Below are 23771 nucleotides of genomic sequence, written 5' to 3' on the forward strand. Positions count from 1 at the left end.
CGCAAATTTTTATATAATAGTATGCTCCCAGATCGCCACCGCAATCTAAAACAATCACCATCACTTCAGTGATCTCCCAAACTACATTAAGGCCCGATAATTCAATGCTATGCTTTCTGTGGCATGGAATTCCAGTGATTATGGCGATATCCTATTTTCAGCTTGATATGATCATTCAAAAGTAGTCATTGCTCTTAAAGTCCGCCCAAAACATGATACATGATGCATCAAAATGACCCATAAGTCGTAGAGAAAAAGAAAGGAAAGGATGACATGACAGAAAAAGCAGGAAAAAGAGAATTCATCCACATTCTCGATCCAGACGCCGTGCCAGACGGGGAGAGAATGGTAAGTCAGAGAGAGGGTCATAAAGACAGGAAGGGGGTTGGAGATAGAATGGAAGGAGAGAAGGAAAGAGGGAGAAGAAGGAAAGAGGGAGAAGAAGAAAAGAAGGAAAGGATAATTCAGCGCGAGGAATCATGCAAAACACAGAGAGACCAGCCAACAATACCATTCCATGCACGCTCCATTGCTCAATGAAAAGGAAAGAAGAGGAAAGGGAAAAGCCAAAGAAAGGAAGGAGGGAATAATAAAAGAGAAGTTCAGGACGCCGCTCATGCTAGTAAACTGTTGCTCCAAAAGGCGCGGTTTCTTTTAGATCTTCAACTAGATCCTCCACATTGTTGAGATACCTTCCGAGCAGTGCTTGCTTCTCATCCGTCGTGCGCGTATCTCTATTTCCCCTTCCGCTATGGTGAGCTCCTGGTCCATTGGCACTCCTTGGCCTTGCCCCCCCTAACTTGGTTGGACTGCGCTGCAGTCCGACAGCCGCTGCATTCACCGCGCTGACGCCTGCTCCCGCAGGGATCATCGGTGTTTCCGGCATCAGATAGAAGTAGAGGAACTCGACGAGTTTGAGTTTAACTTCACGAGATGTTGCGCGCTGCTTGAAGAGTGATGTCACTGTGAGCAGTCCGTCGAGCTCCTCAAACGTGCGCGTGTTGGCGGGATGGTCCAAAAGAGCCGTTACAAGAGTGAGCAGGGTAGCAGACTGAATCGCGGGGCAGTTGATCGGGTCCAGAAGATCCAACAGTATGTTCATATAAATTTCGCGCGCGAACAGTGTTCGCGATGGCGGGTGGAGCAGAAGCGCGCCTTGTATTAAGTCAAGTGTCGAGAGTATAAGAAGGTCATTTGTGCCATTGCTTCCTCGACCAAGTAGGTGCTCAAGGCAGGTTACCAAGCGCATTGCAACTGAGAGAAGCTTGTCAGTCTATCGGATATCCGGTAATATATGGAATCGGACCAGACGGCGCGTACCATTCCATTGGAACCCTTCTTGAAGCTTGAAAAATTCTCTAAATGCGGGGTCATCTTTTAGTTCGGACAGAGCCTTGGGAACAGGTTGTGGAGCTCCAAAGGATAGTAATGACCTCCGTTTATCAGACGCCGGCTGTTTCGACTTAGATAAACAGATTTGCGCGAGAAGACCTTCAACCTGGCGCAACCCTTTGCGAACTTTGCTTGGTTCGTACGAAGATAGGTAGTCGAACGAATGCGCCAACAAAGTCTCCATGGGTACGTAAGGCGACCGAAAAAATCAATAAAATGGCAGCTAGCAAAAAAAAAAAAAAAAAAAAAACCGAAGCAAGAGGAACCCGGAAGCAAAGTCTTTTTAACTCGGCGACGGTTTCGGCGACAAGATGCGACACCGAGGCTTATCTAGATGAAAGTAGGACAGGGAAAAAAATAGAACAAGATCCGGCTAGTCCAGATGCCCAGGTACCTTAATTTAATTCAATTATTGGTGATAAATAGTTTGGTCGAGGATAAATTAGTTCGACAACATCACCTTTTGATCGTGCCGAGATCCTCACTAGTTAGATTTAGTGAGTGTGAACCCCACAGGCAAGCAAACACACCCGATGGTTGCCCCGGGAGACGACCGGCGATGTCCAATTGGGACGCTACTCCTTCCAGCACTTCACAGGCCATTGGACCGTTAGGCGCTGAGCTGTCACTGTGATGATGACAAGTTCAGCTGCGCCATGTCACCAGCTCATCCTGGCAGGATCAACTTATCAAAGAGTCCTGATGATGTCGTGTTCTGCCGTGCCTTGGAACTTGAGGCGTAGGAGAACTTGCTCGGACTCGGCCGATTCTTGTTGAATTCTTTGTTTCCCTGGTCATGTAGGTTGTCTAGTCGACTACCCCTTGTGAAGGGCAACATGCTCCTTGCAGCCTGGGGTGCATCATCCATGGAAATGGCATTTTTGGAGTATGCCCCTGTAACTCAAATGGAAAGTTTTTTGGGGTGTCAAAATCCAGGTTCCTGGATCACGGCCCATGTCATGTGACCAACACAATCCCACCGCATTGGGGCACAATATGTATCACATGAATCGACGTCACATTGTCCAGGCTGCCTAATTGGGTTGTTCCCCGCATACAACAAAGGTTTCTTGCATTCACCCTCCTCATATTGTGCGGCACAGGACAAAGAGCTTACCTCTATCACGGGGCTTCTGGCAGTTCGTCGGGTCAGTTTAAATAACTGGCATATTTGCCATCTGTTCGTTCCTGAGGATATCACCCTATCGCAACTTGATGGGGACGCAAATCAAGGAACCATGTCGTCGGAAACTTCTTCCATGCAGTCCCCCACTACCATTCCCCCTCGAACTAGCTCTGCGGGTGCCACAGACGGAGCTAGTACAAACTCATCCGTGACAGGACAATCAAGCCTCGCAGCTATTCCTGAAACAAATGGCGATCAACTACAGACGAACACCAACATCCGGCGCAAACACACTCGCAATCGATCTAGCCTAGATGGCACAAAATATAAAGATGGCCAGTGGTCACCAGAGAACGAGATGATTGTGTTGGGTCCCTATGATTACATGCTGCAGCATCCTGGCAAGGATATACGACGGCAGCTTATCAACGCATTCAATGAATGGCTGAGAGTCCCCACGGAGAGTTTGGCTATTATCACCAAAGTAGTAGCTATGCTTCACACAGCATCGCTATTGTAGGTGTATCCTCATACCACTCGCACCAGCTTGTCCCACTCTAATTGTTGCTCTCTTTTTGTAGGATCGATGATGTCGAAGATTGTTCCATTCTTCGTCGCGGAGTTCCCGTGGCTCATAATATTTACGGAACAGCTCAGACCATCAATTCGGCGAATTATGTTTACTTCTTGGCCCTCCAAGAGGTTCAAAAGCTGAACAATCCCGCTGCGATTGATATTTACGTTCAAGAGTTATTGAACCTCCATCGCGGCCAAGGGATGGATCTGTTCTGGCGAGACACCCTCACCTGCCCCAGCGAAGAGGAATACCTCGAGATGGTGGGAAATAAGACCGGTGGGTTGTTCCGACTTGCTATAAAGCTAATGCAGACCGAGAGCAATACGGGGAAGGACTGCGTGAGCTTAGTCAATGTGTTGGGACTGATCTTCCAAATCTGTGATGATTATCTCAATCTGTCCAATACAACCTACACTAAAAACAAAGGTCTCTGCGAGGATCTCACGGAGGGGAAATTTTCGTTTCCCATCATTCACAGCATTCGATCCGACCCGAGTAATCACCAGCTCATCAATATCCTGAAGCAGAAAACTAAGGACGAGGAGGTCAAATTATACGCAGTCAAATACATGGAGAGCACTGGAAGCTTTGAACACACACAGGATGTTGTCCGGGATTTACGCGATAAAGCTTTGACGCTTATAGCCGAGATAGAGGCAAGTGATAATAGCAAGGAACCTGAAGGCAACGACAACAGAGTGACGATACGTGCCATTCTTGATAAGATAACCGAGTCTACTCTTAAAGACGTTCGAAAACCAGATAATTAATCCGGCTCTATTGTGGTTTTTGTCCTTCCGCCGTTCTCGTCCATTCTTCGGTAGCGTGTTAAGCTTGGATGTGTCTTGTGCACTTGGAAAGATTGGACAACGGATTGATAAAGTTAAACATAAGGATATGTTCGGCTGTTTTTGCCCGATCAGTTTATGTCACTATTTCGCATAGTCGATTTTATCACATTTGGTGAAGATAAGTTGTGCAAATAAGATTTGATAAACTTGGTTGGTAAAGCGAGAATATAAACACTCTGGGTATATTAATCCAAGCGCTCATGTAAATATCCCAGTCGTAAGCCGGGCATTTTCGTCCCCTGCAATGATTATATATCTGTAACATTATATCGAAGGTTGTCTGATCCTTCATAGCATGGTGACCATGAACATAAGTGTTGACCGATCCCATAATATTTACATAACCACACAGCAAGCCTTCTCCAGCTTGCGCAACACACGTGGGAGAACCGCGTTGACCATCTCCTCGACGGGGTCCTGTTGTTGTTGTTGTTGTTGTTGTTGCTGCTGCTGCTGTTGGTCTTGTTGTTGTGGCTGTTGGTGATGCTGCTGGCCGGGATACTGACCATGCGACTGGCCATAACCAGAGTGCGCCGGAACTTCAGACATGTCAGCCGGTCCGCCGGTGAGATTGACATAGATGCGACCCGCATTCTCTTCGGTAGCATACTGCAGACCGAGTTCGCGGCAGACTTGCTCAACACGGGGTTTGATCTTCTGGACGTGGTTGGCAGAGTGGTTGCCTTTGCCGACGATGCTAAGTCAAGTCAGTTAACACCGCGCGCAACGCCGACACATAACATTATAACTTACACATGCAGATGGTTCTGGCCATGCTCTCTAGCATATTTGATACGCTCCTCAAGAATCTCCTCCGCCTCTTCTACGAATTGACCGTGTAAGTCGATCGTATCGGGCTCCACGCGCCCTTCGGCGTTGTTCTCACGAAAGATGAATTCGGATGCCTGCTTGTTGTATTCTGCCATCTTGCGACCGTGGGCTTTACCCTGCTCAGACAGTTCCTTGGCCATTGCGCCATCACCTTCGGAGTATGCTTCTTGAGACTATTGTTCCGAACAACGACGTTGAGTATTAGTCGTATTGGCTCGGGTCAGGTCAGGGCCTTGGAGGGAAAAATGCGATGCGCACACACCCGTTGGAAGCAAGAGTTGCGCTTCTGAGCCTCCTCGCGGGCTAGGCCGCGGAGGCGATCGTATTCAGCTTCCGCATCGCTGCTTTGCTCGTGGTTGAAGGCTGTTCGTGTTGCAAGATTGTTAGTCAGGCATTGGTGGCTTTTGGCGATGGTGCTTGAGAAAGGGTCTCACCCCGAGGGCCCATATGGGACATTTCATGCATTTTGGCGGCGGGGCAAATTGATATATAAATAGTCTATAATATGATAGAAATATGAACAGATCTATGAAACCAAAAATCCAGATGTAATGCTTAAGTGGGTAATTGTACGAGAGATCTTGAGACAAGAGGAGGAAAAAGATCGGATCGGGGATCGAAGGCGGTAGCCCTAAAATCCACGGGCGAAACCACAAAGTATAATGTGTACTAATACGTAGTACCTTGCACAGTGGACCTCAGCAGCGATCGGTTGGCTCAATTGTATCCAGGGATCAAGGACAGGCTGTGCCGGCCATTGGATAGTCGCCGAGGGGATACACAAACTGAGATTGCAAGAACCATTGGACAGATTGGCGCAATTATGGGCCGTATCCCCATTTGTTCGATCCCACTCTGCTCTTCATATCATAGATTAGGTAATACGACTGACTAACCAAACACTAACCAACTACTGTGTACAGTGTACACAGTATGGAGTACTCCGTATGCGAAGTCGTTTTGCCCTGTCACTGATGATTAATGGTATTAGTGGGTAACTGGTCGCATATCTATCTTGGGGGTTTGTTTACTCTTCAGTGTGGATACCCAGGTCTCAGGGTCTAGCAAAATTCGAACCAACCCATTTCCTGCCATCGATATCTTAAGTCATGGACCAATGCAGTACCAAATGTATTCTGGTTTTCTGGATCCCATGGTTAACCCCATCCATTATTGGTATTTTCTTCAGTGTTCATACTTCGTATGCACCCACATCTGGGAGACAGTAATACTCCGGAGGAAGTATGGTTTAGTACCTGAAGTCCGGCCTCAATAGTTTTGCTTAGGACCCATAGTTTTCGCGATATCACACCCTATCTAGGAACGTGATTGCACACAGCATTTGCATAGTGTGCGGCAAAGAAGTTAACTAGAATCACTAGAGAGTGGAGCGCAAGGATTAGTCATACTGCAGAGCCATGGATGGATGGCGCCACAGTAGGCATTTTCTTCGCATAAGTATTGCAAGGTTCTTTTATATCGGGTTGTGAGACAGGGAGATAAAGTGTGAAACGCAGATAGAACACTTCAGACGCTCTGGTACGGAAGGCAGGACAGATGGCCGGATAACACTCATGGGAAAAAAGGGATAACGCCACCGTTTGTTGACGTTTTTCTCTTCAGAGTTGTGCGGAGAGATGGAAGATCAACGGCAGTTGAAAGTGGAGTTTACAAATACAGTACTAATGCTGTATGATATACACATTTTTACATGCTGTAAGCACTTCGGCCCCAAATACTTACAGAGTACTTACAGTACCACAATCTCCACACGACCTTCTTAGACGATAGAGATATTGTCGGCTTAACCGACAGAGTAAAGGAAACAGTCGTAGTACAAGAAATAACCTACGGAGAAGAAGACCAAGGTTCCGGGAACGTGGAAGTAAAACATCTAGTTTCAAAGTTGGGATTTTTGCACACTACAGGAATCCATAACTTGTGCCTGGCGATCTGAGGCCATTCCATGGTGTCAGATCTCCACTGGTGGCGGCACTTCGAAACTGAAAATGCCCACCATGTATGTCATCGGAACATTGAATGGACATTGGTGGTTTGGCGCAGCATCTTTAGAAGAGTAGGATTTATCTAAGATACTTTCTACCTTTGTTTAATCAAGTTTCCTGGTATCATTGTCGTTAGTAGAAACTCGCATCCTCATCGAAATTATTACGCGAATGGGTTACTTCGAGTAGCTCGGGACAATGCTTATGCCTACCCTTATGTCATACCGTCATACATTGTACTATAGATCTGCATGACCCGGAAATTAAGTCATTCCAGTTAGAGTAACGATCAGGAGACACCTGACTAGTTACTAGACCTGACACGGCAAGGTCTCAAGGCCTCAGCTTCAGATTCCTCTGTTTTGCCTTGCGATGGGGGCGGTATTCCTCGCAATGCTATTGGACTTTGCATCCGGCCAGCGTCTGAAATGTCAGCTTACGGAATGAAGAAATGTATGTATATTTATAACCCTAAATCGTAATTGCAATCATACATGAAATCCGATACACAAAAACCTGGGTGCTTTGATCGCAGAAGAACCTAAGAGCCACTCGTTAAAAAGGGGATAGTTGCTTAGATGCAGTGATTGGATAGAGAAATATTGTAGATCCACTCTTTCTCGTGACCCTTCCAGCGAATGAGAAAAATGAATTCTAATAGCTTTACCTGTTACCAAACCAAACCCCCCACTTCCCCCCTATTGCTGCTCCAGTCCTATACCATCTGCTAGCGTTCCAGAAGGAAAAAGAAAACCGAAAACCAATTTTTTTTTTTTTTTTTTCTTTTTAGCCTTCTCCGGCAGCTGGTCAGACTTACAGCCCGTAAGTTCCAAGTCGGGACCATCCCCATTTCCCACTCCTTTTTGGGTCTCTCGACTCGCTCGCCTCTTTCTTTCTCGCCCCTCCAAACTCTCCCCCAAAGCCCCCTTACCTGCCTGAGCTTATCCTCGCCCATCTTTCTCAGCCTCTCTCTCTTCCTTCTGTTCGTTCCTCTTTCTTCGATCAATCACTTTATCGGTTCCAGCAGGCCGAGTGGTGAAGGATTTACTCCCCTTTAATAGTCTTTTTAATCTTCGTGGTCGCTGCTTTTTCGTCCATCCAGCACGCCATAATTCTTGTGTTCGTCAGCATCGGGGTAACATTTGTTTCACTCTCCTTTTGGCCTCCTTTCCGCCCCGTCTCAAGACCGCGCTCCAATAATCGAATTTTTCTCCCCCTTACTCCCGTTCGTTTGTGGTCACTCGGCCTTGCAATAATACCACACGGAATTATATCCCAATCGTTTAATCCTTTTTACTTTTGAGTGCAATAAAAAAAAATATCATCTCGATCTTGGAGGGATAAGTTTTGACCGGTGAGTAGCCTCCTTATCTTCAGCCTTCAACAAGCTGTTGGCCCTCCTTCCGACTTGACTATCCTCACTGTATCAGCTGGTGATCTCGATGTATTCACTGCTACTCCTTACGTCAATGTAGTAGCTGGCTCTTTAATTTTTTTTTTTTTCCTTTCTTTTCTTTTTTTACGCGATAGTTTTCCGTCAAATTTGGGTCACCTCGTGTTGGAGCACGTTTTGAATTATCAACCATTTGGTTTCGAAACGTGGAAAGTGCGGCCTTTCGCTGACACCTATTTTTTTTTTAATGAAAAATAGATTCCTTCAAATACAATACAACGCCGGTCACCTCATCTTCCTTTGGACAAACCTTTGAACATCACCAGTCACGATTATATACCGCCAACATGGGTTGCGGAATGAGTACCGAGGATAAGGAGGGGAAGGCCCGTAATGAGGAGATCGAAAACCAGCTTAAACGCGACAAGATGATGCAGCGCAACGAAATCAAGATGCTTTTGCTCGGTATGCAACCGATCCCACCTGAAGTTTTCACCGTCGTATGTTAGGCGCTTTGTTGACCATTTCTCTGCAGGAGCGGGAGAGTCTGGCAAGTCGACAATTCTGAAGCAAATGAAACTGATCCATGAGGGTGGATACTCGCGCGACGAAAGAGAGTCTTTCAAGGAAATTATCTACAGTAACACGGTCCAGTCGATGCGAGTCATTTTGGAAGCGATGGAATCTTTGGAACTGCCCCTCGAGGATGCCCGTCACGAGTACCACGTTCAAACCATCTTCATGCAGCCCGCTCAAATCGAAGGTGACAACCTTCCTCCGGAGGTCGGAAATGCGATTGGAGCTCTGTGGCGCGACAGTGGTGTGCAGGAGTGTTTCAAGAGGTCTCGCGAATACCAACTGAACGACTCTGCCAAATAGTGAGTACTTGCCGATGCAGTTGACCAAACTCTAGCAGTCTGCTAATCGTTCTAGCTACTTTGATGCCATTGAGCGCATTGCCCAGCCCGATTATCTTCCTACGGACCAGGATGTACTCCGTTCTCGTGTCAAGACTACTGGTATCACTGAGACCACATTCATCATTGGCGATCTGACATACCGGATGTTCGACGTCGGTGGTCAACGTTCCGAACGGAAGAAGTGGATCCACTGTTTCGAGAATGTCACCACGATCCTTTTCTTGGTCGCCATCTCCGAGTACGACCAGCTGTTGTTCGAAGATGAGACCGTCAACCGTATGCAGGAAGCCCTCACTTTGTTCGATTCCATCTGCAACTCCCGGTGGTTCGTCAAGACATCCATCATTCTCTTCCTCAACAAGATCGATCGTTTCAAGGAGAAGCTGCCCGTCAGCCCTATGAAGAACTACTTCCCTGACTACGAGGGTGGTGCCGATTATGCTGCCGCTTGTGACTACATCCTCAACCGCTTCGTGTCCCTGAACCAAGCAGAGCAGAAGCAGATTTACACGCACTTTACGTGTGCCACTGACACTACACAAATTCGATTCGTCATGGCTGCAGTAAATGGTGAGTTGCCGCATATCATTCATCAGTTTGTGCTGTACTAATAATCGGTTTAGACATCATCATCCAGGAGAACCTCCGACTCTGTGGTCTGATCTAATGAATAGGGTGCTTTGACTGAGTGCCTGTTTGAATATCCGACATCTAGACCGTATGCTATGTGACTTATAATTTCCCTTCCTCTCTTTCCTCTTTTCCTTTTTGATGTGTTCGTCATACCTCGTGATCTTTGAAAGAACCTGGCGTTGAAGACATTCATTTGTCTATTTCTAATTTCTTTTTTGTTTTTTCCTTCTGTATTGAAATGATATCTAGCCAGCTCTTTGTTATCCGCATCACCGATATCCATCACAGAGCAGCAGTTCATTGTTCCCGCACTCTTCCATGAGGGCGGGTTGAACATTGAACAATTTATGCCTTTTCCTTTTATATCGTTTTTCGTCTTTTTTTTCCCTCCAGCATTCTCATTTAATTTCGTGTCTGGTTACCCTATCCCTCATTCAATTTCCTCTTTAGTTTACGTTTTGGTTTTGAACGCTGGATATCCCATCATCTCTTGGTGCCCTCGTGTGTACTTATATCACTCATCTTGCCTGTCTCACGTCCGCTGGAGCAATGAGCGACGACAGGGCCACGGGCACGGGGAATAGCAGGGTACGTGGACTATCATGTCTTTTTCTCATGTGTCATGCCGGGTCGGTCATTGGGTCATAGTCAAAACTAAGGATTGTGAATATATTGTTTGTATTAATTTACCTGTAGATTGTAAATAGAACGAGTTGGACGTTAAATTCAAACCCTCGCGTTGTAAAGATACATGGATATCAAGTCGTTGAGAAAGTTGAAATTCAGCTCTGGCGATGCCCGTCCAAACACCAGTACTCCATACATAAACGCTCTACAAACACAAAATAGCTATCAGAATCGCAATTTCGGACCGATGAATACAATCAACACCGCAACGATCCATAACCCAAAGATCCACGCATAGAGCATCATCCGTCCCCACCAGCCCTTCCCTTCGGTCATGCGACGCAACATCCCCATCCGTCGCTCTGCAGCCTCCATATTGCCTGTCGTGCGGTCCAGGCCATCAACGGCACGGGCCAGCACAGACTTTTCTGATTCCAGAGAGGATTGGAAAGCCTGCGACGAAGACTTGAGCTGCGTCGCAAGGGACAGAAGAGAGTTAGTGATATCTTCTTGTTCGCGACGGTGTGTGTCGAGTGTCTCTTCGGTGGATTGTATTTTGGCAGTCGAGGAAGCAGATGGCTGTGTAGAGGTGTTGTGTTCGTGTAAAGAGGAACCTGTTGCTGTGGCTGCGAGGTCTGTCGGGCCATTATGTCGGTTTCGTAAGGTGGACCTTGGCGTAGGCGAAACTGTAGTAGTGGTGGCTGTAGCGTCAACTGTCGCCGTCGTTGTCGCCATCTCATGCGACAGAGACTCAGGGCTCTGCCCAGAAATTGCCTTTGATTCTTCCTGCGCAGCAGCCTCCGCCCCCTCCGCCCCTTCTCCTAACGTGTCAATCTCCTGTCCTTCATCGGGTGTACTGCCCTCCTCTGGCGTCCCGAGTAAATCCTCCCCATCCACTGACTCCTCGTCCTCATCCTCGTAAATCCCCTCCGCACCGGGCAGCCCCGGCCCGCCTTTTGCGGAGAGATTTACCTCCGCTTCAGCATTTAGCTGATCTAGTACACTCTGTAACCGTTTCAGGGTCTGGCGGTCCCGGGTGATATCCGATTGAATTTCATGACGACGGTCGACTGGTTTGACCTGCGGAAGACTCCGTTCTAATTCTTGGAGTGTAGCACGGGCATATTCTATATTCTAGTTTTGGGCTGTGTTAGCATGAGCCTTGCCAGCAGCTTAGAGAGTAAAGCTACAACTGCAAACCTAGCATAGCTACTAATCACAGCTAGCTAGCAAAGCCGACACGGAGCTTTCTAAAAAAGAAGTCCGTAAAGCAAAAGGAGAAAGGAAAAACAAATAAAAAGTGAAAAATAAACGCACAGCTCCAACTCTCATACGCTGATACTCCGACCGACGTAGCGGCTTCAAGTCCGCAGAGGACGAGAGCAAATTATGTTCAAGACGGGTGAGTAGTCGAGATAGAGATAGATTCGTGAGATTTGGGTCGGAGGTCAAGGCCCCGGGGTATGTTGTTATTGTCATGGTTTCTTCTGTCTATTGCGCCCGGTGCTTTCGCTTCTTTTTTCTCGCTTCCTGTCGGTCTATTTCCTTCTTCTTGTTCTCTTGCTGTGTTTCTTTTTTTCTTTTCTTTGTTTTTTTGTTTTTCCCTTCTCGCCGCGCTTGAAGGTGGGGGTTTGAGTGAGGGGAGTTGGGCTGCGATTTCTTGTTGGCTTGTTCTTTGGGGAACTATTGCAGATGGCTATCGAGCAATCATGGCCGTTTATTGGGGATGACTAAGCTCGATATGTATGGGGCATGTGACTTCGTCATAGCTATTGGGTCATGTGGTTTCATACTTGTTCAAGTTGTTTTGGAAGGAAGAGTCATCTACGATAGGTCCCTTGGTGATGCGGGCTAAGAGGGCTTGGGACGTGGTTGTCCCATGCGTGTTGAACAGAGTTAGCTTAGATTTCATGAATTCAGCATCATTAACTCGTCATCAGTCATCAACAGAAGTAAAAAAAAAAAAAAAAAAATTCTGGATGTAAACAGTCCGCCACCCATTAGGCACCATCTTTTTTTAAAGACCAAAAAAAAAAAAAAATGCGCCTCAATGACCTGGAATTCCAATGGAATGTGAAGAAAAAAAAAGTACCCGAACTAAGTAGCAGAAGGGAGAGTCAAGAAGAAAAAAACAAAGACCAATGGACGCACACAAACAACATTAGTTGTAATGGAGCATGGTCCGCTTATACGTGCGAACACCTCCTTCATCCACATCATAAAGGTGCTGGACAATCTGGTTGCGCTTCAGGACAGAACATGTCCGTTCTGGGGCCAACATCCCGGAAAATTCTTGCGCGTCGAGTGTCTGTGGCCCAGCCGGTGGATCGGCGTTCTCAATGCAAGATCCAAGTAATCCAGATCCCTCCGCGGGCAAAAACGCGTTGCTGCGCCCAGCGTCCGTCCCAGCGGTGGAAGGCCGACTATCTCCCGAGCTGGGGCTCAGCTCGGATGGGGCAACAACGCAAGGTGCCTGGGCCTGCTGATATGATTGCGCAGTGCTGACACTCCGTTCGCGGCCTAGAACGGCAGCAAGATAACCACTTGAGGGTAGATGTGTCGAACGGGACAGGGGCAGCAGAATATCACAGGCTGAAGGGAGTCCGGCTACGCCGTAGGTCGACGGGTCTCCTGGAGAGGATGTCTTTCCGTGGCCCACTAGACCAGCTAGTTCCTCGTCGCCACCACGCTTTTCTTTTTGGCCAAAGGAAAAGGGTCGCGGATCCATTTGCCTCTCTGGCGGTGCGTACCAACCCAGATGTCGTCGTCTGATACGTTGAACGAAGAGTAGGATGCACAGTATGGAGACGACGGTGAAGGAGATCCAGAACGAAAGGACCTGGATGTCTTTCACGGCGTCGTTGTCCTTCTCATGGCCCATTGCCTGTGTCTCTTTTGTCTCCTTTCTCTAAGGAGAGTCTCGGCGGGTTTTCTTTTGAACGTTGACGACGTTGTAGATCACTTATTCCTCAACAGTCTGTATGTCCAGTACTGGAGATGGGCCGTATGAGGCGTTCTATACCAAAATAGGCAATAGATTTGGGCTTCAATGTTCCAAGTTAACAAGTTAAATATGCTCGATTAACGGGCAGAACCAGGAGAGTTAGATAGATAGATAGATGGAAAGCGAAAAGGAAGCAAAAAAAGAAGATATAGATGTAGAGATGATATTGAGCTTGTACCTTGCAAGTAAGAGCTATGAGCGGTATACAGGGATCTTTATAATCTGGGCCATGGCCACCAGAGGTACTTGGATGGAAAAGAAATAATACTCCGTCTCGGAGTGACCCAGTGAGGGAATTGCTACTTTCTAAAAGTATCGAAATAAAATGACAGACTCCACCATGCAGGCACACATATCCAACCCTGCGTCATGCAGCCATTCTTTGAAGCACAATTTGGTAGTAAGTTGGTACGAGGCGGCTTCCAGTCCAGCTGCGTGAGGATCAGCCACGCGAGGTTAAGCGGTGGACAAGACCCATACAAAATGGAGCCCACCCGCCATTGTACGACGACTAGAGGGCCAGATGAGACCAAGAATGCGGCAACAAGGCCAACAGGAAAGGTGAGTTCAGCTGCCCTGAAAGAGCGCCACCTGCGCAGTTGCCGGCTCAAGAGAGGAGCCTCTCCCGCTAGTTCGTTAGGCGGACTTAGCGAGGGGCACCGTCCCCCAAGGACTATGAATAAGGCTGGCTACCGGCACTAAATGTGTTGCGGCTCGATCTGAGTCGACGGTGACGGCGTAAGACCAACAGGAAGTAGAAAGTGGAGTGGAGAGGGTTGAGTCGCTCCATCAAATGCATGTCCTGGGGGTCTTGGGACGTAATTGTCCAAAGGTCCAGATTCATTACAGTTGAAGTGCCAGCCGTAATTGAACTGTTCCCCATTCGGAAAGGTGCCAACCCCCCTCGTGACCCCGTTTAGTTTCGTTACTTCGATATTGATGCAATTTTGGAATAGAGTATTAATGTTAAAGTACCCACCATCGTTATTCTCTTACATTACATTATTTTATTTAGGTATTCTTTCTCAGCTCAGCCCATCATCCGATCGTCTGCTTCCGTGCAGATCCAAGTCGGTTCGCATAAAGCAAGCGCAATGACAGGATAAACCTACGTACTAGTCTCGCATCAGGTAGCCATGGTATGACGGGTCGATCCCTTGCCTTCTTCTGTTATTGGAGTGGTGGCTTCGGGTGAGATGATTGTTCCCCTGAAATTTTCCTCTTCTCACCAATATCTTGTTTTTCCTTCCTCGGCAAGAACTCTAGATCAGATTGCGTCTGTGCTGGTGTCCACTGGGTCATGTCTTTCACTCCTGCACCTACTCGACACTACTAACGCACTAGTATCTTAGATCTACTCTTGGCGCAGGAAAAAAGAGCCGAGTGCTTTCAGTGTGGCGGTAAACAGCGTGATCGACTGTGGCGTCGACCTCCTTTCGTGGCCTTTTGACAGCAGGAAAATTTAAGAGGAACGGACTACGCGAACCTAGATCCACTGAGATTCGTCTATCAAATATATCATTCAGGATTCCTCGCCCGTTCGACCCAACAACCAGGTCCCTTCAACGCATGCTAAAATCGGCTGCCCCACCAATCAGGTCACCGAAGCTTAGATTTACATTAGACTGGCCTGTCGCTCCGCAGGTGAGGAAAAAAAAAAATTTAAATTTGGAGAGATGAGAGGTGAGAGGCAAAATAAAGTGTGACCTATAGCTTTGCGGTGATACTCGGGTTTGAGGCCACTTCCTCTCTAGCGCGGTCTCGAAGGACCTTTCGCAGGATTTTGCCTGAGGGGTTTTTAGGGATTGTATCAACGAAGACTACCCCGCCAGTGATCCTCTTGATCGCGGAGACTTTCCCGTCCATGAATGCGATAAGATCCTGTGCGGAGGCGCTTTGTCCAGGTTTTAGCACTACATATGCTCGAGGGCGCTCGTCATCGTTCCTATTCGTCGATAGTCAGTCTATCAGCTGCTCCTGATCGTTCATCAATCTCTGTGGAGGCAAATATAATACTTACACCGAGACTCCAATGACCGCAACGTCAGCTACTGCCGGGTGTTCCAGCAAGAGGGCTTCTAACTCTGCCGGTGCGACTTGATTGCCTTTCACTTTGATCAGTTCCTAGAGCAGAATTTGTCAGTCAACGCATGCATAAGTTCTAGAAGCAAGTGTGCAACGCTGCCCTTTTTTTTTTTTTTTTTTTTTTTGCCATATGTGGCAACTGGGAGCTATTTGTCATACGACGTACCTTTTTCCGGTCAACTACGTAGAACTTCCCCTGATCGTCCACATACGCGATATCTCCAGTCTTCAGCCATCCATCTTCCGTCTTGGTTTCCTTTGTGGCCTGCGGGTTTCGCCAATAACCCTTCATAATATTCGGACCTCGGACCCAGAGTTCACCCCGTTGGTTACGTCCTAACTCGGTGACCCCGTCGTCGGCCATAATCTTTGCTTCGCAATTGGGGTTCAGCTCTCCAACTGACGCTGTGTGACTTGTTTCGGTGGGGTTCCAGCCAAGTATAGCGCATGTAGTCCTTTGGGAAAACTTCTGTGTTAGCTCACATTGCTGCTTCATTGGTAGATACAATAGGCGGCACAACGTACTCGGTCATCCCCCAGCCCTGTTTCACATTGACACGTCCAGGTTCCCAGAGGGCCTCCACTTCATCACAGACTTCTCTTCCCAGGGGCGCTGCGCCGCTGCCAATCGCCTCGACACTGCTAAGATCGTACTTGCCGCTTCTGACCGCAGGATGCTTGGCTAGGGCAACCACCACAGGGGGTACCAGAATAAGGTCCGTGATGCGGAATTTCTCCGTATATTCCAGCATCTTGATGAAGTCAAACTTGGGCATAATGTACACGGGAACCCCACGCTTCAATGCATTCGCAATGAAAATATTTTGGGCCATCGCATGATACATCGGCAGGAAACAGAGGAACCGAGCCCTAGCATTCCTTTCCTTCCAGTCCGGATTGAGATAAAACGATTGATTAGCCTGGAGCATGTTGGCGCAATAGTTCTTGTGAGAGATTTCCACGCCCTTGGGCCTCCCCGTCGTGCCGCTGGAATAATTCAAGGCGAGGGTACGGTTAGCCTTCTCTGGAGTCGATAGATCGTCCCATACAAACTGGCTGCCTTCCTCCGCAGACGCCACCAGTTCACCCCAATAGCGACAACCCATCTTACCCTCCCCCCGCCCATCGAAGATGGCATTATTAAAAACAAACACCCGGTCCCGACTCAATCCTGCTACCTGCGCCGCTTCAATACCAGTGTCGAGACTCCCTTCAGCGCATATGAGGTAAGTTGCGCCGCTATCCTGGAGCTGATACGCTAGTTCCCTTGCGACATAGGTAGGATTGGCCCCCGAGAAGATACCTCCCGCCATGATGATCCCCATAAAGACAACGGGAAAGAAGAGATCGTTGCCGGAAAAGAGCAAAACCCGATCGCCTGGCTGGAGACCAGCCTTGCGCAATCCCGCCGCAAACCGCTTCGACCATAGTCGGAAATCATGGGTGGTGAAATAATGCGTGTCAGGACGAGCGGCCTCAGAGAAGCACCTGTGCGTCTTTGATAACGGATGAGTGGGCGATGTGAACAGGACAGTAGCCAGGTGCGCATCCGGGACATGCACCTGCCAACGCGATTTGAAAGGCATCGTGAGTCTCTTAAACAATCCACCCAGAAAACAAGGATCAGAAAGCTTTCAAGAAGAAGGGCACCAATAGAAGTTCAACAAATAGTAAGAAAGAGTAAGTAGTAACGATATAAACCTTGAGGAGAGCGAGAGCAAGAGCAATTCATATATAGAATGAGAAATAGGGCCACGAACCAAGGAATTCACTCCAATCGAAACTTGCCCTAAAAGCCTGGCTACATCAAACCCCTCCCTATGAGAACCAGTAAAGTGAATAATTTATCCACTTTTATCCATTCATAATCCGAGGAACCAACCCATACCAAGCTTGCAGAGCTCTCCCCGCATTTGGGATCGGTTAAGTCGGTACCAATCAGCTTCTCCCCGAGCGGAGATCCCGAGGAAGGAAACGCTTCATGACCTCGGGTCTTCGACGCTTTGTTTTTATAGGGGGAATGAGAGGCGCCCTGTACCACCCTGGCTATGTAACACGGTTGAGGTGCAGTCGGAGTTTCTCTCAATTGGTGGGAGTGTATCACCTAAAGGGGCGGTTATGCTGGGATATTTAGCCGCTTACAACATTCCTTTTTTTTTCTTGACACCAGTCTGGAAGAAAAAAAAAGAAAAAAAAAAATAGAAAAGACCGATATGTCGTTTGTATGTTCAATCATTGGAATACCGATAAAAGATTTCTACACTCCCCACCGTCTGCCATTTCCTACCAAAAACATCACGCTATATCTTAAGAGGACAACCCTGAACAAGCCATGGAGGGAGTAAAAAAAAATCAAGAAACAACCACATAGACACCTTGAAATTGCGCACAATATGAGATGGATACATTAGCTTCATTACTCCTCCTCTCCTCCAAGACAGACCAGCGTGGCCTTCAACTCGCTCACAACCTTCTCCTCCAGTCGGTTCTCGGCCCCCGATGATGAAGCATTCAATGGTTTCTGACGTAACAGCTCCGCTTCCTTGTCGTTGGTGGCCACAATCCGTGCTCGAAGGAGTTGTCTTCGTTCTAGGAGATCTTCAATGTCCTCCTTGACATGTGCTCTATCCCATTTGAGTTCCTGGATTGACTCAGCATCCATGCCGGCACTGGGTCCTGCTTCGCGGAATCGATCCAATATGAAGGAGATCAGTGCTAGTGAGTACGCCTCAGATGTCATGCTCAGACAGATGCGCCGGGCCGTAGACCCAGCCGTGCGGTCGGCAGCAAACGCCTCGGACGCCCGCGTAAGTTGGCCCTCGAATTGATTGAGGAAGGCTGCCACTTCGGGCGCTGTGCGAATGACGTGGTAGAGGAGGTTCAGGCAAAGGGGAAGAATACCGCCGGTCCAGATAGCATACATCCTAGGCACCGGATCAAAGGGGCCGAAGCCCTTGGGCTGTCGCAGGATATTTGTCAGTCGGCATGTAGAGAGTCTGACCAAAACCACCTCGACAGCGAGATGTTCTGCCAGCATGGGTATGGTCGATAGTTTAACAAGGAACGAGATACTGAGTTCTCCGTAGACGGGATCGCCAGCCACAGCCAGTTGATCGGCCCACGAAAACAGAGAAGTTGCATGGCGACCTGTATCATTATCGGCAATATGATACACGATATGCTCGTATACCCGATCAACATTCTTCACCTGTAAGCAGCTTTGCAAAATGGCCGTTATGATGGCAAAGTCCTTCGGTGTGCACTTCTCTGGTTGATCGTGCAAGTACGCAGTCAAAGACTTGAATCCTTGAGCAACCACAGTCTTTACAATTTCGACCACCAGTCCTAAGTCAGATGATACCTCAGCTTTCTTACTGAGCGTTTCGGGCGCTGTCCGTGAAGGTGAGTCATGGTGGAACTGAAGGGCAAGGAAAAGCACATTGAGAAGGGACCGGTAATACTCGGTGTCGTCATTGATGATTGCCTCCTCGTACGTTGCGCGGCGAGAGCGCAATGCATCCCACACTACCCCAAGCAGACCAAAAACTTCAGCACCCCGAGATCCGATCTCCACAAGTCGCTGGAGTAGAGCTTGTGCAAAATCTACTCGGGTTTGTTGAATACGTGCAAAGATCGCTTCTTGTGGGACGCCATTGATGTTGGCTTCAAGGCATCTCTGTACGACTACAGCCATCGATTTTTGAACCTCTCGATCTGTCATGAAGTCTGAGCAATGCTCGATGGCGAAGAATTTCCAGCTATGGAGGAGCGACTGCGATCAAACACTATCAGAGATCATTCATATAAGGATTGCACGAATACATACCACTTTAGCCTCAATCAGTGACAGATTGAGATTAGCTCGTTCGAACTCCTGGCCAAAACCTTGGTTTCGGGTTCCCGCCCATGCGAAATCGTAAGAGAGAAGCTTTTCGCCGAGGCGAATATCATAACAATAGTCATGGCCCAGGGTGCGAGGCTGCAATGTCGTCCTTTTAAAATCAGCGAGCTTGCAGCCCGAGTACCTCATCTCAAAATTCTTCTTCAAGTTGGCGTGTAGTGAGGCATTGTACCCCGAGACCTCAACTGCATCCATCGCGTACCAAGACACAAGGGGGATCAGAGTCTTATAGAAGGACCGATCCTGCATTTCCTTTGCGGAATGCAAATACACGGTGCAGAGATCAGCGACGACAGCTGCAATTCGTGTAGTAAATATCTGATCCACCACAGATAATGACGCTATCTTCAACTTCGAAACATATTGCACAAGGCTGGTGAAAAACAGGGAGTGCTTCCTCAGCTCAGAGGTAGCCCAGGGCCAATTTTCCTGGGCATGAGAGACAAACTCTAGCAACGCAAGAGCCACCTGAAGATCGACTTGGTCGATGTTTGAGAGCGTATCCAGAGCAATCTTCAAGAACGGTGTTCCTCTCATAGCCGGGGCCTTTTGATCGTCGGTTTTCTTAAGTGTTTGACGAGGAGACGACCCGGTAAGAATATAGACCGCAAGCCACTGCTGACGCTTGGTGACAAATGTTGACAATAGCTGCCATATTTCTAATTGTAGGTTCCGATCACTTAACGGCTTGTCAAATTGGGATAGGACATCGAGAAAGAGACAGGATGACTCCGCTCCCAAATGACCAATCAGGGACGGTGGCTCTTTGTCAGAATTCAAAGCTGCGCCTGTGATAAGTGTGTTAAGAAGAGATATAATGGGTAGTCTATAGGCGTCATGCAGGGCATATAATTTAACGAGGACCGGAGCTGCCTTGAACAGTTGCTCTTCTAATAACGACGGCGGTGTCTCGAGTAGCTGGGCGGCCTGTAAAAGTCTGGTCGAGAGAACAAGTGTCGAATTCACTTGCTTTTCTACCAGTGTTAAGTACCGAAGATATACGGTGGGCGGGGTTTGAAGGCCGTCAGCAATGAGTCGAAGGATCGGGTTGAAAGGGAGATCATCTGTCGAATGCGGTCGTAAAACGTCTAGGAGGTAAGTCGCCGAGGATGACAACACACCAGTAACTTTTGCATCCAGCTTAGTAGTGTCATTTGTGCCATAAGCATAGTAGAGTATTCTTTCGAATGTCTTGGCAAGTGCGGTGTTGATCTCAAATCTTTGCGCTGGGGAGTTAAACCGCCAATTGATGCTGCTGTTGTATACTTCGACCATTATTCGAACAAAGTTCAAGAGGACTCCTCTCATCATATGAGATGGAACGCCAGCAGTCCAATCAGAAACAGTTGCTGTCTTGCCCATTATGCTGTTGGGGCTTCTCCTCAGTACAGCACGAGAGACAGAGTCGTCAACAATGGACTCGAAAAAACGTACGCAGCTAAGAAGGAAGGGATATTCGCCTGATGTGACCTCGAGCGCGGAGATGATTGCTGTCATGATGCCGCCTTTACCATCAGAACCCAAAAGGCTGCTCCGAGACAGGAACGGCCATACTCTGCCAGGTAAAACTTCAATAAGAGCGGTGATAAACCGCAGGCAGGCAATAACAGAGTCCAAAACAGCCTCAGAACCTGCTCTAGGGCCAATATGAGACAGATTACGTTCGAGAATGTCGAGTACCACTGAAACAATGTCGCTTTGACGGGCTAGCCCATCGCTTGCCATCTCCAAGATCCTCTTAGCGCCTGAGTCATCTCCATTTTGACGTTGCGTATCCTTAGAGGTAATGAGGAGATCTGCCAAGAGCCCTATGATATCCGCGATAGAGTCCTCTCCCCATCCTGCTGAATATCCTCCGTTCTCATTCCATTCCTCTAGCCAGCTTCCAAGGTAACTCAACGGAGAATACCGGTGCTGCCACATAATAACAGCGGGCCTTGACTCGGACACGACTTGCCCAATTGTTGTAGACGGAACTTGAGATGAGCCCGTGACAACTAGAGCATTGTTGGTTTGGTTCTCGGATAACTGCCTTCGAGGGGATGAGCCAATCATTGGAAGGGAATCAACGAGAGTAACGAAATTTGCGTTCTCATCCTCCCGTATCGTCTCGTACCCTTGGAAATCAGGCGGTATGGCCTGAGTAAATGTGTCCATGTTCTCCATTTCATTGAGAATTTCCGGGATTCCTTCGTCATTAACCAGGTCTTTGCTAATAAGAGCGCGGCAGAGTTTCAAGAACGGCACTGTCTCATAAGGGAATCGTGACCGGGCTAGTCGAAAGATATTGTCCATCAAGAGGTCATCCTTGATAAAAACATACCGTGGGTCACTAGAAGGTGAGGCCAGACTATTTATGGGCCATAGAGGTTCTGTGGATGAGCCCGCGAGAATCGCCAGAACTGATTCCACAATTTCGGGTGAATAATCCAAGTACACCACAGCCACTCGAATGAGATCCAGGAGCACTGTTCGAGCCCAGCGGTTCGTTAACATGTCGTCAATTGCAGACGTGGAGCCAACTTTGGTAGCCAGGTTCATAATAATCTCAAATGCCATGGTTTTCACTTCATCCGAGGTCAACAGGGTTATAGAATCATCAGCCGTGTACTTCGGAGTTCGTGCACATTCTAACAACTCCTCATAAAGTGAAATTTCTGAAGCTCCGCCTGCGGTAGATTGAGGAGTATTCGATTGAAATGAGTCAACTGCGCTGTGAAACTGTTCCAACTCCCGGTTCTCTTTGTCGTTGAGGGCAAGCTCTCTCATAGTGTTTAAAACCAGTCCCCACGCGAACGCCGCAGGGCTTGCAATTTTGGACTCCACCACCGCAGAGACAAAAATCTCATTCACCTGACCAATCTCATCCTTCGAGAGAAAATACGGTGGTTTCGTATTTGGCTCTGGCGTACGAGTTTTATTTATGATAGAGGGAATAGTAAGCGGTAGCTTCATGAATGCAAGGGTCGTCAAGCTCACGAAAGCCTGAAGAGGGAGTAATACTTCTGGCGGATTCTGGCATGGCTTTATGGGGTCAGCTTCTTAAAAACTTGATAGCAGGAAGGAAGTCTAGTACTACTCACAATTTGGAGTGGCTCAAGGAAGTTGTAATCGCCCATGAGACGAAGCCAGGATACGAAAACATCGGCGGAAGGAAGCTCCGCAGATGATTGGAGCTGTAGGAACAGAATTTGCACAATGTGCAATATTTCTTCAACAAGAGCCGTTCGCCACAAATCTTCCACGGCCTCGCTACTTTCAGCGAGTCCTAGCCATCCTCCATTGCCCTCCAATGCCGAAAGTCGACCCTGGATAGCTTTGATGCATGCTTGAATGAAAGTGCGGCATTTATCACCAGCAAGCTTGTCGTTGAAGAGTGTCGCTCCCAATTGGCACAACAAGTCACTCCGTTTCTGTTCGGACTTTTGCGGAGCGGGTTCGTTGACGTTGCTGCGCAGAGAGAGAGCGAATAGCCTCCGAGCTGTCTTTATAATATGTGTCCTTTCCGACAAGTAAAGCTCTCGCAGACGCAGGCGCCTATTTTCTTCAGAAACAAATCTCGAGGCATTGTCCTCACGACTGACTCTCTGACTGAAAATTTCAGCAAAGCTGGGTCCAGCCAGCGACATGCGAAAGTTTTCGACACCAGCTGCGCTTTGCAAACTTGTAGATTCTTCTTCAGAGAATCCAGACAGAAGGCGCGTAGCAGGGCGGTTCTGCCATTCTAAGACTGCAACTCTTAGAGCGCTGATTTCGTCGATACCGGCTTTCTGGCTCAGCCACAAGGCGTCTTCTTTGAGTTCCTTTAGGTTATGTGAAGATTGCGCTGTGGTCTCCGCGTGGATTGCAGCCGTTTTCGACTCAAAATCTGACTTTGTCTTCGCCGAAGAGGAGGTGAACCCGTCCAAACAATTTGCAAGAAGCTGAACGCTTTCTGGGTGCGACAAGAAAGCATGGAGACTGCCGGTATCGTCTACATCATCCTCGGGGTTGCATGTGTAGAGAAATGCTCTCTTCCAGGACCTAAAGGGATGGTACAGTTAGCCTTACTCCCCATTTCAAGTATTGCAGATGCGCGTACAGAAGCTGGACGTCCCCAGAGAAGCACTTGTCCAGGGACGGGAAATAGGCTTCCGGAACGGGAGCCATTGGCGCAACAGCTATATCATTCTAAGACCTCAAAAGATACAGCTTTTATGCGCAGGTATGAAGGACCTAAAGTGAGCAAGGTCGATAAAGCACTAAGTGTAGGAAGCTGAGAGCGGGAACTCAAATATTCAAGGAGCACTTTTGGCTGAGGTCAACAATCAATTCCTATCTTGGTTTAGTGCTAGGCGGTGAGGCTAAATTTTGTGCAGTTTGACAGAGAAGCCCGTTTGGGAAGGCGATTTATCCGATGCGGCTTCAGTGAGTCAAACTCCCCGC

General features: G+C 48.0%; 9 protein-coding genes across 9 annotated transcripts; 2 read left to right on the forward strand and 7 right to left on the reverse strand.

Annotated features, from left to right (window-relative positions):
* Nucleotides 1-117: 117 nt before the first annotated feature.
* Nucleotides 118-1625, reverse strand: BDV27DRAFT_128650 (cell division control protein 14). The gene is made up of 2 exons (XM_032067024.1): nucleotides 1321-1625; nucleotides 118-1254 (listed from the first exon to the last, which is right to left on the reverse strand). The coding sequence occupies exons 1-2, from the start codon at nucleotides 1574-1576 to the stop codon at nucleotides 620-622; spliced, it is 891 nt and encodes a 296-aa protein (XP_031927409.1). The 5' UTR covers nucleotides 1577-1625; the 3' UTR covers nucleotides 118-619.
* A 784-nt stretch (nucleotides 1626-2409) lies between these two features.
* BDV27DRAFT_115866 (FPP/GGPP synthase family protein) lies at nucleotides 2410-4076 on the forward strand. The gene is made up of 2 exons (XM_032064661.1): nucleotides 2410-3034; nucleotides 3100-4076. Exons 1-2 carry the CDS (start codon nucleotides 2631-2633, stop codon nucleotides 3863-3865), a joined length of 1170 nt encoding a protein of 389 aa, XP_031927410.1. The 5' UTR covers nucleotides 2410-2630; the 3' UTR covers nucleotides 3866-4076.
* Nucleotide 4077: 1 nt separating this feature from the next.
* BDV27DRAFT_115858 (Smr domain-containing protein) lies at nucleotides 4078-5415 on the reverse strand. Its single transcript, XM_032064660.1, has 4 exons — nucleotides 5212-5415; nucleotides 5040-5140; nucleotides 4700-4950; nucleotides 4078-4643 (listed from the first exon to the last, which is right to left on the reverse strand). The coding sequence occupies exons 1-4, from the start codon at nucleotides 5240-5242 to the stop codon at nucleotides 4283-4285; spliced, it is 744 nt and encodes a 247-aa protein (XP_031927411.1). The 5' UTR covers nucleotides 5243-5415; the 3' UTR covers nucleotides 4078-4282.
* Nucleotides 5416-8523: 3108 nt separating this feature from the next.
* gpaA (guanine nucleotide-binding protein subunit alpha gpaA) lies at nucleotides 8524-9763 on the forward strand (the record flags this gene model as incomplete). The annotated part of the gene is made up of 4 exons (XM_032072599.1): nucleotides 8524-8641; nucleotides 8712-9054; nucleotides 9110-9666; nucleotides 9720-9763. The coding sequence occupies 4 exons, from the start codon at nucleotides 8524-8526 to the stop codon at nucleotides 9761-9763; spliced, it is 1062 nt and encodes a 353-aa protein (XP_031927412.1).
* Nucleotides 9764-10426: 663 nt separating this feature from the next.
* BDV27DRAFT_128655 (uncharacterized protein) lies at nucleotides 10427-12110 on the reverse strand. Its single transcript, XM_032067025.1, has 2 exons — nucleotides 11674-12110; nucleotides 10427-11490 (listed from the first exon to the last, which is right to left on the reverse strand). Exons 1-2 carry the CDS (start codon nucleotides 11833-11835, stop codon nucleotides 10582-10584), a joined length of 1071 nt encoding a protein of 356 aa, XP_031927413.1. The 5' UTR covers nucleotides 11836-12110; the 3' UTR covers nucleotides 10427-10581.
* Nucleotides 12111-12257: 147 nt separating this feature from the next.
* Nucleotides 12258-13634, reverse strand: BDV27DRAFT_128657 (uncharacterized protein). The gene has a single exon (XM_032067026.1). It carries the CDS (start codon nucleotides 13235-13237, stop codon nucleotides 12518-12520), a length of 720 nt encoding a protein of 239 aa, XP_031927414.1. The 5' UTR covers nucleotides 13238-13634; the 3' UTR covers nucleotides 12258-12517.
* An 873-nt stretch (nucleotides 13635-14507) lies between these two features.
* On the reverse strand, nucleotides 14508-15558 carry BDV27DRAFT_128661 (uncharacterized protein). Its single transcript, XM_032067027.1, has one exon. The coding sequence runs from the start codon at nucleotides 15224-15226 to the stop codon at nucleotides 15068-15070; it is 159 nt and encodes a 52-aa protein (XP_031927415.1). The 5' UTR covers nucleotides 15227-15558; the 3' UTR covers nucleotides 14508-15067.
* On the reverse strand, nucleotides 15551-17567 carry BDV27DRAFT_128663 (acetyl-CoA synthetase-like protein). The gene has a single exon (XM_032067028.1). The coding sequence runs from the start codon at nucleotides 17029-17031 to the stop codon at nucleotides 15925-15927; it is 1107 nt and encodes a 368-aa protein (XP_031927416.1). The 5' UTR covers nucleotides 17032-17567; the 3' UTR covers nucleotides 15551-15924.
* Nucleotides 17568-17668: 101 nt separating this feature from the next.
* On the reverse strand, nucleotides 17669-23618 carry BDV27DRAFT_128667 (nucleoporin). The gene is made up of 4 exons (XM_032067029.1): nucleotides 23428-23618; nucleotides 22430-23369; nucleotides 19272-22370; nucleotides 17669-19217 (listed from the first exon to the last, which is right to left on the reverse strand). Exons 1-4 carry the CDS (start codon nucleotides 23493-23495, stop codon nucleotides 17862-17864), a joined length of 5463 nt encoding a protein of 1820 aa, XP_031927417.1. The 5' UTR covers nucleotides 23496-23618; the 3' UTR covers nucleotides 17669-17861.
* Between the last annotated feature and the right edge of the window lie 153 nt (nucleotides 23619-23771).

This window comes from Aspergillus caelatus, assembly GCF_009193585.1.
Source record: "Aspergillus caelatus strain CBS 763.97 unplaced genomic scaffold BDV27scaffold_92, whole genome shotgun sequence".
Taxonomy (NCBI): domain Eukaryota; kingdom Fungi; phylum Ascomycota; class Eurotiomycetes; order Eurotiales; family Aspergillaceae; genus Aspergillus; species Aspergillus caelatus.

Bases quoted from the DNA above. Each gene is read 5' to 3' on its own strand.
- BDV27DRAFT_128650 (XM_032067024.1), bottom strand. From the start codon at position 1,576: ATGGAGACTTTGTTGGCGCATTCGTTCGACTACCTATCTTCGTACGAA. The intron at 1,255-1,320 runs GTACGCGCCGTC...AGCTTCTCTCAG, and splicing joins AGAAGGGTTCCAATGGAATG to TTGCAATGCGCTTGGTAACC.
- BDV27DRAFT_115866 (XM_032064661.1), top strand. From the start codon at position 2,631: ATGTCGTCGGAAACTTCTTCCATGCAGTCCCCCACTACCATTCCCCCT. The intron at 3,035-3,099 runs GTAGGTGTATCC...CTCTTTTTGTAG, and splicing joins CTTCACACAGCATCGCTATT to GATCGATGATGTCGAAGATT.
- BDV27DRAFT_115858 (XM_032064660.1), bottom strand. From the start codon at position 5,242: ATGCATGAAATGTCCCATATGGGCCCTCGGG. The intron at 5,141-5,211 runs GTGAGACCCTTT...CAACACGAACAG, and splicing joins GTCCCATATGGGCCCTCGGG to CCTTCAACCACGAGCAAAGC. The intron at 4,951-5,039 runs GTGTGTGCGCAT...TCGGAACAATAG, and splicing joins GCAACTCTTGCTTCCAACGG to TCTCAAGAAGCATACTCCGA.
- BDV27DRAFT_128655 (XM_032067025.1), bottom strand. From the start codon at position 11,835: ATGACAATAACAACATACCCCGGGGCCTTGACCTCCGACCCAAATCTC. The intron at 11,491-11,673 runs GTGCGTTTATTT...GCCCAAAACTAG, and splicing joins AGCGTATGAGAGTTGGAGCT to AATATAGAATATGCCCGTGC.
- BDV27DRAFT_128657 (XM_032067026.1), bottom strand. From the start codon at position 13,237: ATGGGCCATGAGAAGGACAACGACGCCGTGAAAGACATCCAGGTCCTT.
- BDV27DRAFT_128661 (XM_032067027.1), bottom strand. From the start codon at position 15,226: ATGGACGGGAAAGTCTCCGCGATCAAGAGGATCACTGGCGGGGTAGTC.
- BDV27DRAFT_128663 (XM_032067028.1), bottom strand. From the start codon at position 17,031: ATGCCTTTCAAATCGCGTTGGCAGGTGCATGTCCCGGATGCGCACCTG.
- BDV27DRAFT_128667 (XM_032067029.1), bottom strand. From the start codon at position 23,495: ATGGCTCCCGTTCCGGAAGCCTATTTCCCGTCCCTGGACAAGTGCTTC. The intron at 23,370-23,427 runs GTACGCGCATCT...CCATCCCTTTAG, and splicing joins TCTGGGGACGTCCAGCTTCT to GTCCTGGAAGAGAGCATTTC. The intron at 19,218-19,271 runs GTATGTATTCGT...GTTTGATCGCAG, and splicing joins CACTGATTGAGGCTAAAGTG to TCGCTCCTCCATAGCTGGAA.